Source organism: Morone saxatilis, unplaced genomic scaffold (assembly GCF_004916995.1).
Source record: "Morone saxatilis isolate NCDOM2014 unplaced genomic scaffold, NCSU_SB_2.0 Contig3, whole genome shotgun sequence".
Classification (NCBI taxonomy): domain Eukaryota; kingdom Metazoa; phylum Chordata; class Actinopteri; family Moronidae; genus Morone; species Morone saxatilis.
Window position 1 is genome coordinate 8,658,655 of NW_023339873.1, and position 15,203 is coordinate 8,673,857.

A 15,203-nucleotide genomic window follows, 5' to 3' on the forward strand; every position below is an offset into this window, starting at 1 on the left:
GCCAGGTGCGCACACACACATACACACACACACACACACACACACATACACAAACACAGACAGACAGACTACGACAACACTTCCTGTGTAATAACCTGTTTGCTACCGTTTCAACCTCTCGTCATCACAGCATTCCTTCTCTGTCTCTCCAGTGCAGTTGACTGGGAGTTCTTCAGCCTCGGGGAGGAATATTATCTGGTTGTTGCTAACTCCTTTAACGGAGAATCCTACTCTCTCAACAGCATTCTCTACAGGTAACGCAACTTGTCAACAACATCCCTCCCAGTGTGAAATAATTCATACATTCTGATGGCCCTCTAACGTAGTGCTGAAATCCTCTCTAAAACTACGCTGTTGTAATGTAGATTTATTTTCCCTCCAGTAAGCCTGACTAGTGAAAGCATACCAGCACTTTTGACATGTGAGGATTCATTAGGAACTAGGAACTGGCTAACAGCTAATTTTAGGTCTCGAGCCTTTGCAGATGCAAATACATCCTTTGATTTGATTTCTCTCTGTTTGTTTTTAGGTGGCAGGGATATGAAGGCTTTGTTCCTGTTCATTGGCTCCCAACGATTGGGTGCAGTGACTGGGAGTTTTTCAGCTCTAAAGGAGAATCATATCTGATCTACTCCAGTGCCAAAGCACCTCTCTCCAAAGTGTTCAAACTGAAAACCTACTAGGCAAAAAAAGGAGTGTGCATGTGTTTTTTTTGTGTACTGTATTTATTTGAATGTACATGATGTCTTTGTGAGTGTCTGTGTGTCCCTGTGTGAGAAAATGTTTGCAATAATATTTGAAACGTGTGAGTGTGTGTTTAAGTAATTGTGCCTTTATAATACTGTGTCTGTTCACAATTTACATACAGTCAGGGCTGTAGCAACCATTACGGTTATTACATTAGTATAACTTCTAGAAATCAGTTTTTTGTTTTTAACCTGAGGAGGATTTTACATTCTACAATTACACAGAAATTGCACATGGTGGGTTTTGAAGAATGATTTTGATATTTCTTAGAGTAGATATCTTTAAATTTGACAGTTAACTTTAAGAGGATATAACATTCCTCCACAACAGTTATGTTCTAGGTTATCCTAAGGTTCTGAAACTGTGTTTAGACCATCATGTCGAGAGATCAAACTTAAACTTAAAGGACCAGAGTGGCAGAATCCAGTGGTATCTAGCAGTAAAGTTTGCAGATTGCAACCATGTGAATACAGCTCAGCCTTCCAAGCATGTAGGAGAAACTACAGTGGCCACAAAACGTACGAAAAACATGTTCTGAGTTACTGTAGAAACATGGCGGTTCAACATGGTGGCCTCCGTGGAAGAGAACGCACTGCAGATAAAAACGTCTCATTTTAGGGTAACGAAAACACAATTATTATAAATATATACATATTATATTCCATTTCTGCTAATAGATCCTCCTAATTCTTACACACTGGACATTTAACAGTTAAATGAATGAATAAAATGAGAACAGTTTTAGCTGGGTGAACTTGGTATAATGACCTGGCCTGCACACAGTTCATAGTGTGTTCTGAGTTCATTCACAGACCTCATTTTAACACAAATATCACATGCACACAATTTTTATCAGAATATATCTATATATTTGTGTGCTTTATCTGACAGAAATGAATACGACTCAAGGCAGTCTCTGTAATATTTTGTATCTGTCTGTAAAAACATTTAATATTAATGGTGTTTAACATTTTGTTTATTAACTGGAATGTGTGTTCTCTCATAATTCGGACTGATCATTACTTGTTTGTTTGTTCTGACTGCATGAATATAAAGTGACAGTAACTTATTTAAATGACAATAAACCAGACTAAATATGTTTATATGCAAAACAAGAGTTGTTTGTGCATTGGCTAACCTTCAGCTATGTTCATTTGGAGCTTGTAGGGTGGCAGGAAAGATGGTAAACATACCCTGCAGGCTCGAAACACACGTTTTTTTTTTTCCAAGTCATTTAGTGGCAAAATACCTGGTGAGTTCTTACATTGCTATGCAAACCAGCGCACATGGCCCTGGGCACTCTGCTGTCAACCTCTCTAACAACTGTAAAACATGTTTGCTGTGGGGGACTACTACAAGCACCATGACTTCTAGACTAGACTTGTCGGAAATGTAGTTTTTATAGCTACCTTGCAGTACACACAAATGTACCAATAAAACACGTTTGTTTTATTGCTGTATCAAAAAGTGACAATAAATTACTGAAATTACAATAAACAATTTTATATGCAATGTCCAAATGATGAAAATATCTCCAGTTACAGTCATTTGAACGTGCCCTTTGACTAAGTGACTAAACTACAAGTACCACAATGCACCACTCACTTTTCTACCAGGAAGAAACATGGCTGCCTACTGTTCACCGACGGGATTTTTATTTACGTTTCGTTTGTTATCTGTTTTAAGACGGAGAGAGGAAGAAAGAGACAGTGACAGCAGCTATAGTTACATCGTGTAATGAGTAAATCAACTGTTACAGTGTCGGTGAAGAAGACGCCATTTTTCCAGTCGTAGAGAGACTAACCATTAACGTTACTGACAGACAGCTTTTTTTTTTTTTTTTCCCATTTTCGCTGAGCTATCAAGCTGCTCAACAGTGTCGGGACTACGACTGATTTGCCTTTGTTAGCGTGCTGGGCTCGCTAACAACAACGTAACTGCGAGTCAAAGGCATATTACATCCGGTAATAGTCGCTATGTTTAGCCCCGTGAAGTCTTCTTATTTCAGAGTCAGCCCGGCCATTGTCAACAGAGAACTCGGCAAGACCAAGATGAGATAGCAAGAGGGCACATCGGGAGTGATAACACACACGATTTACTGCGAGTCCCCCAGCATAACCGAGAGAAAACTGAGCAAATAACGCACTCAGCATGTTTGGGAATCTTTTCGAGGAAGAGGAGGAGGAGGAAGGCTTCGCTTCGACTTCCTCCAGGGGGAGAGTTGCGAAGGGGGGAGAGGAGCCACCTCCACCCCGAGGAAGAAGCAATCTGTGCGGCATCAAGAACCAGGGGGGGACCTGCTACCTGAACTCTCTGCTGCAGACTCTGCTCTTCACCCCAGAGTTCAGAGGTAAGGCCAGGTTAGATTAGTGGGATGAGACTGAGGTCCACCAGTGCTGTAAAGAAAACAAGAGGGTAGTTTTCTATACATTATATTCTTTTTACTTCATTTCTTGGTTTTGTGTTTTTTGCAGAGGAGTTGTTCAGTTTGGGGCCAGAAGAATTGGGATGCCTGGAAGACAAAGAGAAACCAGGAGCCAAAGTAAGTGCGTGTACTGTAGGTGTAACCGTAGATGTATAGTGTCTGTGTAATGTCTGTTGATTTTTCCTTCCTTCTTCTCCTCAGGTCAGAGTGATCCCACTGGAGCTGCAGAGACTGTTTTCCAGTCTGCTAATGGTGGACCAGCAGTGTGCCTCCACCGCCAACCTCACTGACAGTTTTGGCTGGAACAGCAGCGAGGTCTGTGTCCATTATCTTTTGTCAGCGAGATGGAGAAAGAGAGGCTCAGGTTACACTTAATTGATTTATCTTCCAGTCACACCAGAAAAAGCATGCCGAAATTCACAAAAACAGCATTTCTAACTGGAATTCCACTTTGTCTGAGGGCATCCCGGCTGCAGTCCTGCAGAATTAATACATAATGAGGGGAGAACAGACAGAAACATTCACAGAATTTGCCTCGGGACACGCATAACTACCTTTTCCACGTCAAGAATGTACATGATGTGATGTGGCAATGGACACTGTTGTCCCACAGTTCATTGCTCAACAGAAAACAAACATGTAACTATTACATGTGTGGAGTTTGATTGACCTTCATCAGAGCAAATCTCGTATCATTTCCTGTTTGTATAAAATGGTGAAGTACATTGATTTCTTCAATAGTAACTACAAAAACAATATCTTATAAAAAGTAGTATAGAACTGGGACACATCATCTTTCTTTCCTTAATTTGATCCTTTTTCTGTTTCTCTCTCTCTTAGGGAACAAATCAGCATGATGTGCAGGAGCTGAACAGGATTCTCTTCAGTGCATTGGAGCACTCTCTTGTGGGAACCACTGGTAGTACATTTATCCACCGGCTGTACCATGGGACCATTGTCAACAGCATTGTCTGCAAGGAATGTGGCAACGTCAGCCAGAGACAGGTGTGTCCATGTGTACAAGGCTTCTCTGCCTCTCTGACTTCGCTCCATTAAATACTGTTGGACATACTTTATATGTCTTTGGCTCAATAAGATGTAGTGGGACTGACACTAAAGGAGTTATCCATATGCACTTAATCTCACTACTAAATGCAAAGATTACTGATTAATCCAGCTCTGTTTTTTGTGTGCCTTCTTTAGGAGGATTTCCTGGACCTGACTGTGTGTGTTTGTGGCGTCTCTAGCCTGGAGGACGCTTTGTGGAACATGTTTGTGGAGGAGGAGTTGTTTGAGGGCAATAACCTGTACCGCTGTGCACAGTGTGACAGGCTGGTCACTGCTGCCAAGGTCAGTGGCAGTTTTCAAACTGTGCCAACAGTATAACAAACATTATAATACATTACACCTTAAAAGACGTTCTCCTCTCGTTTTCCCTTTTTGAACAAGCCTTACCTTATCAATTGATGTGAAAAGAGGCTTAAAACTAGATACGAAAAGAACTTCCAACAACTTTTTTTTCAAAAAACACCTTATTTTTCTTATTTTGAATTATTCAGTCTGCCAAGCTGAGGAAGCTCCCTCTGTTCATGACCATGTCTCTGCTGAGATTCAGCTTTGACTTTGCCAAATGTGAGAGATACAAGGAGACAGGACGGTACAGTTTCCCCTTCACCATCAACCTACAGCCATTTTGTGAACAGGTACCCAACACCCTCACCTCACTTGCTTTAAGATTCTGCATATTTAACATGCCTTTTCCCGATTGTTGTTTTTTTGTTCCTTTCTCTTCTTTTCCAGGCACACGCTTACACTAAGATGTCTTGAAAAGTTAATGATTATATGTTCCACTCTTTACAGACTGATGGAGAGGACTCTGATTACTCCTACGAGCTGTTCTCTGTGATTATCCACAAGGGCGGCTGCTATGGTGGCCATTACCATGTTTATATCAGGGACATTGACCAACTGGGCCACTGGGAGCCACCGGTGAGAAAAAGAGAAGAGCTAACAGGAGGATAAGGATATTTAATATAAAATAAGCAGTCATTAGTTGGGCTTCATTTTTAGAATATATGATGCTTGTAGTGACTAATGACTAATTGCTCATTTCCCAGAAAATTACAAATAATAAAGAATATTGCTAACTTTTCTGACTAGCATTTCTGTCAGTAATGTATAAAAGTTTATTAAAAACCGCAAGCTTTTGGATGTGTACATTGGGAAAGGCATCACCTGTTTTGTTTCAATGTCAGGAGGAGGATTGCAAACCCAAGACTCAGAAGAAAGTCAAGGAAGAGTTCAAAAAGGAAGTGTGTGAGCCAAAAGTACAAGAAGATGACCCTTTGTCTGTCCTCACTGCCATTATTGCCCAGGTACATACAGCAAATCTAAGTGCTTCCCCTAAGTCTGAATTTATTTGTCTGGTTATTTTTTTTGCCCAACTAATTAGGTCGTATTAATTTCCTGTCCACTAGGAGCCATCAAAGAGTGTCCTGTTAGACCAGCTGGGCCAAAAACTCATGGATAAGATTGGGTCATCCTGGAGCAAAAAGTTCAGGAAACACTATGGTCCCATAGGAAAGGTATTTTTGTTTTCTTTGTTTTCATGTTTTTGTTTTTTATTTAAGTCTGGTGTCCTTTGGGACATATACCAGTTTATTTCTTATATCAATAAATGTCATGTCTTTACTTTTTCTCCTCTGGTGTAGTTCCTGCAGTCCCACAATGATGTTTTCATGTTGGTGTCCAATGGTACTCGAGTGGCACTGAAGGCAAACCCGCCAAGCCCTGTGACTGAGTCACCCGGCTCAGCAGAGCAGACTACTAACTCTGATCCTTCAACACCTTCAGACCCTGGAGCTGACGAGCAACAGCCAAAGCCTGAACAAGAGGTATTAGAGTCACATTTTAGCAGGAATTCAAGGTCTAAAATGACACTCTTGAGACGGAGAAGAAAAAAAACAAAAAACATCTGTGTTCCTGGCTGACATCTTGTGATTGCTTTGATGCCTGTTTCTCACAGTCTTTCTTCCTGTATGTCAGCAGGGTAGCCACTGGTTTGACCTTAACGACTCCACAGTGACCTCCATCAGGGAGTCTGACATAGAGAAGCAGTTCCAGGGCAAAGAGAGTGCATACATGCTGTTCTACAGAAAAACACAGCTGCACAGGCCCAGTGAAGGTAATGAACTCCATGTTTTTGCATGTGTGTGTGTTGGATCAGAGAAAAAAAGAACAATGAATCAGTTAATCACTGGTTTAATTTTGGTTTTGTCATCAAGCACACAGAAAGGCTAGTAATTAGATGACTAATATGTATCTATTAAAGTGTGCATTGTGTTTCTATATTTGCAGCACTGAACAATCCCCAGTATAAAGTTCCTCTTCACCTAATCCAAATGGCTCAGGAGGAGAACATCAAACTGCAGCAAATGCGGTACAGAATCAAAGACTCATTCACATATTTCAATAGTATTATGACACTTTTAGCTCTTAGTAGGTTCTAACTTAGTCGTGTGACATTTCAGTGATATCTAAAATTTGTTCATTCAGAAAAAAAGAAAAACTTCTATGAAAAAGGGTCTGTTGCATAAATTATTAATATCAGTCAACATTGTTTCTGTTACAGTGAGGAGTTTGAAGCCACTAATAACACTGTGGAGCTGCGTCTCCACCTGGCACCCAGTTACAGGCTAGAAAATGGAGCCCTGCAACCAATCAGCAGAGAACAGAACGGAAGCACCACTCTGAGTTTCGACCGTAGAAAGACTGTGGGAGATCTACGATTAGCTATTTATCAGGTAACTTCATTTCCATTAACACTAGCTTGTGTTCTAAAATGCTGGAAAGAAGAATGTTTTATGTGCATTTGTTTATATAGATGCAGGAACTCTGGGAAGGGGATATGGCTTTGACTGTGGCCAAGAGTCTTCCTGCAGGTCTTCACCTCTACAATACGGTTACAGGTGAGTCCCATGAATGCAAACTACCTCAAGAGGATAGAAGTTTTACAGATGTTGTAACTACATTCTGGTTGTGGTACTCTTTGCAGATGACAGTGTCTCCCTGTACAGTGCAGGCATTCATACAAACTCTGACCTGTTTGTGTGGAACGGAAGAGAGGTGAGGAAGGGCATAGTCCCACACAGAAGGCCTCATACAACATTTATCTTATCTTAAATGTCTCTCACTTTTTTCCGAGAGGCTTCCTTGTACAAGTGTTCACCAAAATCTCTACACAAACTTGTAACCAGCCTTTGTGGAGGACGTTTGATAAATAAAAACGACACCCAAGAGTAAAAATAACAGACAGAAATAAATAATACATTTTTAAATGCTACGAAAACATCATGCTGAAGCAGATCAGTTGATGACTTAGATGGAAGGCCATCAAGGGGACATGACAGTAAGAGATGGACAGGTGAATATTATACTGTAGGTGATGTTAATGTCAGGTGTTACAATGGAAGATGTTCCCTTGGACAGCATAAAGACCCAGAAATAGCAGTCAGTGGGAGAGTTTTTCTAACTAATCTAGTGTATAGGTACCTCTGCCAAAGTATGCTGATAAAATCTAAAAAAGGAAAAAAAATTTCAAACTTTACTGTCAGTAAATTGGAAATAATGCATGATGATAATAATCTGATAAACAAGTTTATTTTAGCATATTTAAATTCATTCAGATTAGGGCATTGGGATTCTTAAGTCAAAGTGTTCTTTTTCAGTTTAGAGAAAGGTGGACCTTGCTCGGTACTTGATTTGTACAGGTCTGAACCATTTGAACATTTCATTGGAAAATCATAAGTGGGAGAAAATGGGTGAATGCAATTTCTATTACATCACTTCACTTACAGTACGTTCCAACTTAGAATGAAATCTGTTGATACATGTGGTTTTTCCATGAGGCCCAATGTCTGTCTCCAACTTGCTCACTTGACAAGATCCCAAAAGACCGACTTGTGTACCTAATTTTTTTTATCTCTTAAGGTGTGTGGTGCGACTATCCTAACTGGAGCTGAGTGGGAGCCGGTGCTGCTGACTGTAGTGCGTCCCTTTTTGGGGGAAGATGAGCTTCCTGAGGTGGAAGATGCGGTTGAGTGTAAGGAGGGAAGGGGAGGTTTTGAAAATGGGGGGCCAGGTCTTAAAAGGGAGGCGAGAGGTTTTGCAGGTGCTGTGACTCTTGGGGAGGTGAAAGTGGCATTGGGGGAGCCTAAGGAGAGTCTGCTGTGTCAGGAGCATAAGGGAGGAAAGAGGGGAGAGCATGGGGCAGGAGAGGGAGGAGGGGCAAGTGGATGGAGATTATTCCCCCCCGATGACATGCAGCGGACGCTAAAGGAGCTGTCTCTGAAAGACGGAGACGCGCTGTTGGTGCTGGAGCCACAGTCGTTCGACAGCAGGTAAAACCCTCTGCAATGTGTGTACACGTTGTTTTCTTCAGGTGTGTGTTTTACTACTGTCTTTTTAACTTTGTTCAGCATGTTCACTCTAAACGGAGACGTCGTCACTGTGACTACACCGTCTGACTGCCGCTGGCTCCAGGTGGAGTTTCAACCACAGGGAGGAGGAGGAGAAGGGGAGAAAGAAGAGGAGAGGAGGAAGATCAAGGTTCCTGCCACAGGAAATATGGTCAGCAATTTTTGTGCTGCTGTGTTTGCTCTGTCTGGTTCGTCTCGTCTTCATCTTTATCTCTCATCACATTCTAAAAATCACGTTTAATGTCTCTCTTACAGCTACTGGGTGAGGTGAAGCAGAGGGCCATAGAGGAGCTGCAGCTACAGGAGCAACCCCCAGGCAAGCCCCTCAGTGTTAAACATAACTGTGTCTGCAGGGGATCTCCTGGTCAGCCCCCCCCCTTCATTGTTGGGCAGTCAGTATATGCAGATGCAGAGTCTTTCATAATGCAGCAATACAGTCTCAAATACATTAAAGTTTAATTGAACTGATCTGTTTTATGTGTATAAAACATGTTATGTTTGACAAGTCACCAGTGAATATCATTGAATAAGTACAAAATAAGAGCTTGCCAAAGTAAACAGACATCAAAGATATCATAAAAGGCTCTTGCAAAATGTAAAATCATAAGCCGTTAAACTGGGACCCTTCAAACTTAAGACCACACTGCTTTATGTTTGGAGTATTGTCTACTTTATTTATATACTAGATTTATTATATTTTCTCAATCTTGGCTACTGTTCAGGCCCTCACAAAATGTGTATCTGTGTTTGCATTCTTATATAAGTAACTATACATTCTTAAATCAGCTGTTTTTATTTTCTCTGACCAGGTGCACAGTACTGTCTGAGACAGGTGGACTGCACAGGGAAACTCCTTCCTCCAGGTACTGTTTCATTTGTTACCTGGGGGTGATTTTAATGGTGCAGATAACTTAGTGCTGGAAATCCCCCTCATTTTACCAAAAATATTAAGATATATGATTCCTTTACACTGCCCCCTCATAAAATGTTTAAAAGGTACTCCCCCTTATAATGTTTCTTCTCATCATCTATCTTTGAAGTTTCAGAGTGTGTTTACTAAGTGCACTTGTGTTGTCCAACCTGACAGTGTGTGAGGAGTTGAGTGTTCGGGATGCAGGCGTGCGACTCATGACCACACTGACTCTCTGTCCGGGAAGTGCCCCCAAGGCATCACAGGTGTGTCTTTTTATTTGAAATCTTCAATAAACTCTTTGTACTTGCAGCTGCACAGGTGAATGTTACAGAACCTTTAAGTACTAATAAACCTTTCCTATCCAAACAAATTGAGATGAATTGATGTGAGATTTTTTTTTCTTTGCGTTGCAGCTTTTCTTGCACTTCTCTGTGGGCACAGCGCCCTCTGCTGGCATGGAGATGGACATAATTGTGGAGAATACTTGTACTGTCAAAGAGGTGAAGACATGTTCATGTACTTATTTTGTGAAACATTCATAATTTATTGGAACTTATGTTACATGTTACTTTGAAATTCTTTTTTTCTTATTTGCAGTGTCTAAAGTCAATGCTGGATGCTGTTGGACTTGATGGTAAAACAACCTTTTTTATTTCTATTTTCTTTTCTTACTACGTTTGTAACTTACATGTCCTGCAGACTCAACCTTTGGTTGCTGTTCATCAAGATTATCTTTGCTTCTGTAAGACTCTTTGTAAGTAATTCTTGATGCTATATCTGGTTGTTAATGTCATTTAAATGTGTGTTTGCAGGCACCTGTTGGCACTTGAGGAGGCTCGATTGGTGTGAGGAGGTTGGAGAGCCACTTATGGACGAGGTGAGTGGCCGACTATAGTGTGAACAGTATGTCATACCAAAATAGTTTTTATTTTTTTTACTTTAGTCTTTTTACCCTGCTTACTTTTATAATTATATTTAGCACCAAGCAAAATTCATAGAGAGAATGTTGTCTGAAATCTAACAAGGTACTAAACTGTGAATGAAAACGTGCATATAGCCAAAACCACATGACACCAAAACTTTAAATTATTTGACCTGCCATATACTTTAATATATATGTATATTGTTATGTTGTAGTATGTTGGCCTGACAAGTTTCATACTGGTATATTCAGAATTATTAATTAATTCCTCCCTTATTTTTTCATTATATTAACAACAACCTTTTATTTTCAGGATGCTTCTCTATCAGAGCTGAAGATAAGCAATGGAGACTCATTAGTCGTCACAGAAGGACAACTTCCTCCAAAGGTACTTTAAATGTTTGGATTTTAGCTGGAGATTCAGTTTATACTATAACGTTACCTCTCTCTTTAGCCTTTGCTGTCTCTTTTTTCTGTCAGGGTTTTCTCAAGATATCTGTGTGGCTGTATCTGCATCCCAGTAACAACTCCATGGAAACTGACTTTAATCACACTGACAACGGCCATACTGAGGAGCAAATGCTGGAGGCAGTGACTGCAGGTGAAACGGAGAGTCACCCACCCCCTCTGTGTGCCGGCAACATGGCAGAGCTGAGAAGTGTAGGGCAGGTGGAGATATCGGACGAGGCCACCCTGGAGGATCTCAAGACTCAGGTAGCATATGGAGGTTATATGTATATTGAGTTTAGTTGGAGCAGCTGGAGTCATACACACTAGTTGGGTAATCCTCAAATATCCTAAATTAAACCTCTAGTTGTTTTCAGTCCTTATTACTTGGGACTCGACAGAACTGCCCTTTTTCAGTAGACTTTATTCAACACCTGCTCAAATCCAGCAGGGCTCTGGGTCTGTGAGACTAAGGTTGAGAGAGTACTTCATTAACAGTGTTTTTTTTAATTTATATAGAATTAGGCACTGCAATCTAGGGAATGCTCTCATTTATATTCATAATTTAATTTGAATAGGTTGAACAATGAGGCTAGGAGATTATGTTTACATTCTGCTGTCTGTGGGGCACTGTAATTTGTGGAGGGCAACTACAACTAAACGCATGTGAAGGAAAATGCTTCTCTTTTCTCTTTCCTCTTTCCTAAAATCATAGTGTAATTGTATGTGTTTTTGATTATTTTTCCTAACCAAATGTTTAAAGATGTTCTTCTTGCTCTACTTTATCGTCCACTTCTGTATCAGGTGTTGACACTGCCTGCCCTTCAGGATGTGTGTGTGCCAACCACTGCGTTCATGCGTGTGTGGCAGCTAGAGGAACGAAGGCTGGCACGAATCCTCAGAGGACAACAACTCACACTCAGGTATGAACACTTCCACAGGGTTTATTCCTAAACATATGTAATTGTTAGCCACCTGATTCTATTTATTACTGATGAATGCAGAGGTTTTGCTTTGCAATACTTGCGTACATCATCCAGATGTTCTCTTTGGTTTCCTTCTGATCAGGAAATTGAAGCTGACCAGTGGTACAGACCTTTGTGTGCAACAACTACTAAAAGAGGAAGATCTTGGGTAAGGTTTGATAAATAATGCTATGTAGCTTCCTTTCATTGTATGAGACCAGTATGGACATTTCCCCTTATTTTATTTCTCAGTTAAAGTGTTTATGTCCTTCTGTTCCTAAGTCCTAAGGACGTGTTGCTGAATATTAAAATGGGAGTACCAGGGGAGAGGTGTTACTACCCTCCAGAGGAGCTGGTTTGGGATGCATCCCGTGACTCTTCTCCTCGCTCTCTGCGCACTTGTCTGGCTGCACACTACAGCCTCTCCCCTGACTCGCTGCTGTTGGCCAAACACCAACCAGACAAACACACCTGGGAAGAAATCTCAAACTGGGTAAGATTAGGGGAGTCTTTTCAAACCTGTTTTAGAAGTTTGGGGGCAATTTTTATTTATAGATAAAGATATCAACCCGAAGTCTTAATATTCTATTCTATGTGTTGCTAATTCATTGTCACGTTATCACTGAATAAAATGTCATACGTTTGTTTTATACTGTCAGAGCCAGCAGGTTTCCAAAAAGAAAAAGAAGAAAAAGGCAGAATCACTACTGGGAGCACCATTTCACCTCAAAGATGGAGACACAGTCGGCATCAAGGTACTGGTATGACCCAGTTTGTTTAAAAATAAATCAGTTTTGGTTTGATTTGTTTGAGAACACTAATTCTGCTCTTAATATTTCTTCCAGAATCTTTTGATTGACAACAACAGGGACTTTGTCACCGTGGAGGATGAGCAGGGCCAGCAAAGGCTCAGAGAGCAGGCAGAGCAACGCAGGAAAGGGTGAGAATTCAAATCTTTTAGCACATTTATTAATTAGACTACACTGATTAGTAGTGTAGCTGGAATACCACCACATTGTGTCACTTAGATCTAATCATGTGACTTTTTATTAAAGATTGTTTTGAAAATGTTTTACCCCTGCTTCTTTTTCAGAGGGCAGGCTGCAAACTCTGATGGTGTTGGACCACAAAAGAAGACTGGACCAACTAAATCCAGGAAACCAGAGGTGGCGCTTTCAATCAATGTTGGGGTATTCAGATAGTACCCTGCTCCACATGCACAAACACAGATGCCGCATTGCAGGACAATCCACTTGACGTCGGTCTTGTGCCATTTTTTTTTTTTTTCAAACCGTATTTCTCCCAAAATGAATTCCTGCTGTGTCTGATTTGTTGACAGGAAGAGAAGTGATTTCATTTTGGCATTTTGATTTGCTGTTTAGTAACAACTGACTACAATTTGCATTGCATCTATGCAATATTACTAGATTTGTTACATCGCTTCCTCTCTCTACAAGCTCTCTAAATTACAACCACCACAAATCCCCTTTATTTAATTAAATTGCCGTTTTTTCATTTTGTGAGGGAAATTTAAAGACGGTGTGACGTTCAGGAAAACAGATTTTTTTTGCTGCATGGATCAGTAGATAATTTGTAACCATATATTGAAAGTATAAGCCCTGACAACACAGTTTCTACTTCCGGTGTTTTTTTTTGTTTTGTTATTACAGGCTGGCAGTTATAAACTAAGGCTTGTGCTAACTGGAGTTTTTATATACTGTTTTGTATTAACTGTAGCAATCGGGGTAAAATAAAAATATTGGTAGCCACCAGCCTGTGGCTTTCATGTTTAATAAGTTGTTCAATAAAACAAGCCACTGTTGTAGGAAATCAACCATCATTAGGTCTCGCTGTTGCTCATATGGAAATTTGTTTTTAGCAATGCTCATTTTTATAATAAACCCGTCACTGTGCGGCAATAACGAAAATGTTCATCTGGATTTAAGGCTTGTTTTAGGTTGATAAGAGAGAGGAGAGATAGGCCTTAATGTGGAGAAGCCTCAGTGCTGCTCTGTCCTCCCTACCTCACTCTCTACCTCTCTCAATCTACCTCTGCTGCCCTCTATTTCCCCGCTCAAAATCTTGCTTATACTTTTATTTTCTTCAACCCCTGCTCTATTAGAGTCAATTGGCACAGACCTAGCTTCTAGCTGTATTCCTTAAATGGTTAAATAACTTTATTGTCTTTTATTGGACATGATCCACCCTTTTTACAGCTGATGCTAAACTGTCTTCACTTTCACCTCAAAACCGTCATTGTGTTATGTAACCATCTATGATGCCAGGTGAATTTGCTGCTCCAGAAATATAATGTAAAACGACGCATTCAAATCCTTACTGCCACTTTTTTCCCCTTGATTATGTTAAAGGTCCCTGAGTTTTCATTGTGGAACATTTTGTGTTTCATTTGCATGCACTATATGTGAACTTCAGGGAAGTAAAAATTATTCTTGTAGATAATTTATTTGCGGAAAAAAACAAAACAAAACTGACTTAATGTTTTTACTGTATGAACTGTGATATGTTTTTGGGGGTGATTTGATTTTGTTATCAAAGTTTTTGTACGCTGCTTGCACGTTTTGTTTCATGTAATAATCTGGCCTTGATCAGTGCCAAGTTTAAATTTAATCTTTTTTTTCTTTTTTTAAAGCAGATGCAGCAAAACTGTTTGACAATATACTCAGCAATAGTAAAATTAAATTTTGTATCATACTGTATATACTACTAGTGTTGATTGCATCTTTGGTGTTATCGATAAGGACTTGTCTACTGTGTTATGACAGTGGACGTATGTTTGTATCTGTGTCAGATTGTATCTGATGAAAGAATTTTATCAACAATGAAGGTATACAGTTGTAGTTTCTGCCTTGACATTTGTGGTTTTGGGTGAAGTGTCTCAACAACTATTGGATGCAATTTTGGACCTCTCAGGATGAACTAAATGTGTCAGAACAGGAAATTGTAATAATCATTCAACCAAACCTGTCTTGTATCTTTTAAACAGAAATGATTGTATGATAGTGATAAATACATTTTAAGGCCAAATCAAGCACATAAGCTAAATGTGGTGCAGTGGTGTCCCAGACCTTTTTTAGGATTTTTCCAGAATGCATCATGGTCGAGTTCTTAATAAGGAAGAAGAGTCCAATATTCTTATAAGATGAAAGAAAGTCTTAAAAGACTTTTTAAATGTAAGATCCTATAAAACAAATCCAATAGGACTGTGAAGATCCAATGAAATCACAACCATTTAGTCGTAGTCTAGAAATGTATGTAGTGAATCTTAATAACTTCTGTGACTTTTTTT

At 40.0% G+C, this 15,203-nt stretch overlaps 2 protein-coding genes across 3 annotated transcripts in view; both read left to right on the forward strand.

Moving 5' to 3' along the window:
- The window catches only part of LOC118336915 (thrombospondin-type laminin G domain and EAR repeat-containing protein-like), a 4,912-nt gene extending 4,229 nt beyond the window's left edge, over window positions 1-683 (forward strand). Inside the window, exons 10-11 of the mRNA XM_035673680.1 lie at window positions 131-254; window positions 530-683. Of these exons, the coding sequence (XP_035529573.1) occupies window positions 131-254; window positions 530-683 (278 nt within the window). The remainder of the gene's footprint in view (window positions 1-130; window positions 255-529) is intronic.
- Window positions 684-2,898: 2,215 nt separating this feature from the next.
- Window positions 2,899-14,620, forward strand: usp40 (ubiquitin specific peptidase 40). 2 transcript variants are annotated; one of them, XM_035674328.1, is made up of 31 exons: window positions 2,899-3,097; window positions 3,222-3,289; window positions 3,374-3,487; window positions 4,013-4,177; window positions 4,376-4,522; window positions 4,732-4,875; window positions 5,033-5,161; window positions 5,428-5,547; window positions 5,650-5,757; window positions 5,884-6,066; window positions 6,218-6,356; window positions 6,530-6,611; window positions 6,804-6,975; window positions 7,056-7,140; window positions 7,227-7,297; window positions 8,162-8,571; window positions 8,650-8,800; window positions 8,905-8,965; window positions 9,459-9,512; window positions 9,737-9,825; window positions 9,976-10,062; window positions 10,160-10,196; window positions 10,375-10,439; window positions 10,798-10,872; window positions 10,965-11,198; window positions 11,736-11,854; window positions 12,000-12,065; window positions 12,179-12,389; window positions 12,556-12,651; window positions 12,742-12,836; window positions 12,990-14,620. In XM_035674328.1, the coding sequence occupies exons 1-31, from the start codon at window positions 2,899-2,901 to the stop codon at window positions 13,096-13,098; spliced, it is 3,885 nt and encodes a 1,294-aa protein (XP_035530221.1). In that variant the 3' UTR covers window positions 13,099-14,620. The 2 variants fall into 2 exon arrangements, with proteins under 2 accessions (XP_035530221.1, XP_035530222.1); XM_035674329.1 differs by having other exon boundaries at window positions 6,221-6,356.
- The last annotated feature ends 583 nt before the right edge of the window (window positions 14,621-15,203 follow it).

Bases quoted from the DNA above. Each gene is read 5' to 3' on its own strand.
- usp40 (XM_035674328.1), top strand. From the start codon at position 2,899: ATGTTTGGGAATCTTTTCGAGGAAGAGGAGGAGGAGGAAGGCTTCGCT. The intron at 4,523-4,731 runs GTCAGTGGCAGT...TGAATTATTCAG, and splicing joins GGCTGGTCACTGCTGCCAAG to TCTGCCAAGCTGAGGAAGCT. The intron at 5,758-5,883 runs GTATTTTTGTTT...CCTCTGGTGTAG, and splicing joins ACTATGGTCCCATAGGAAAG to TTCCTGCAGTCCCACAATGA.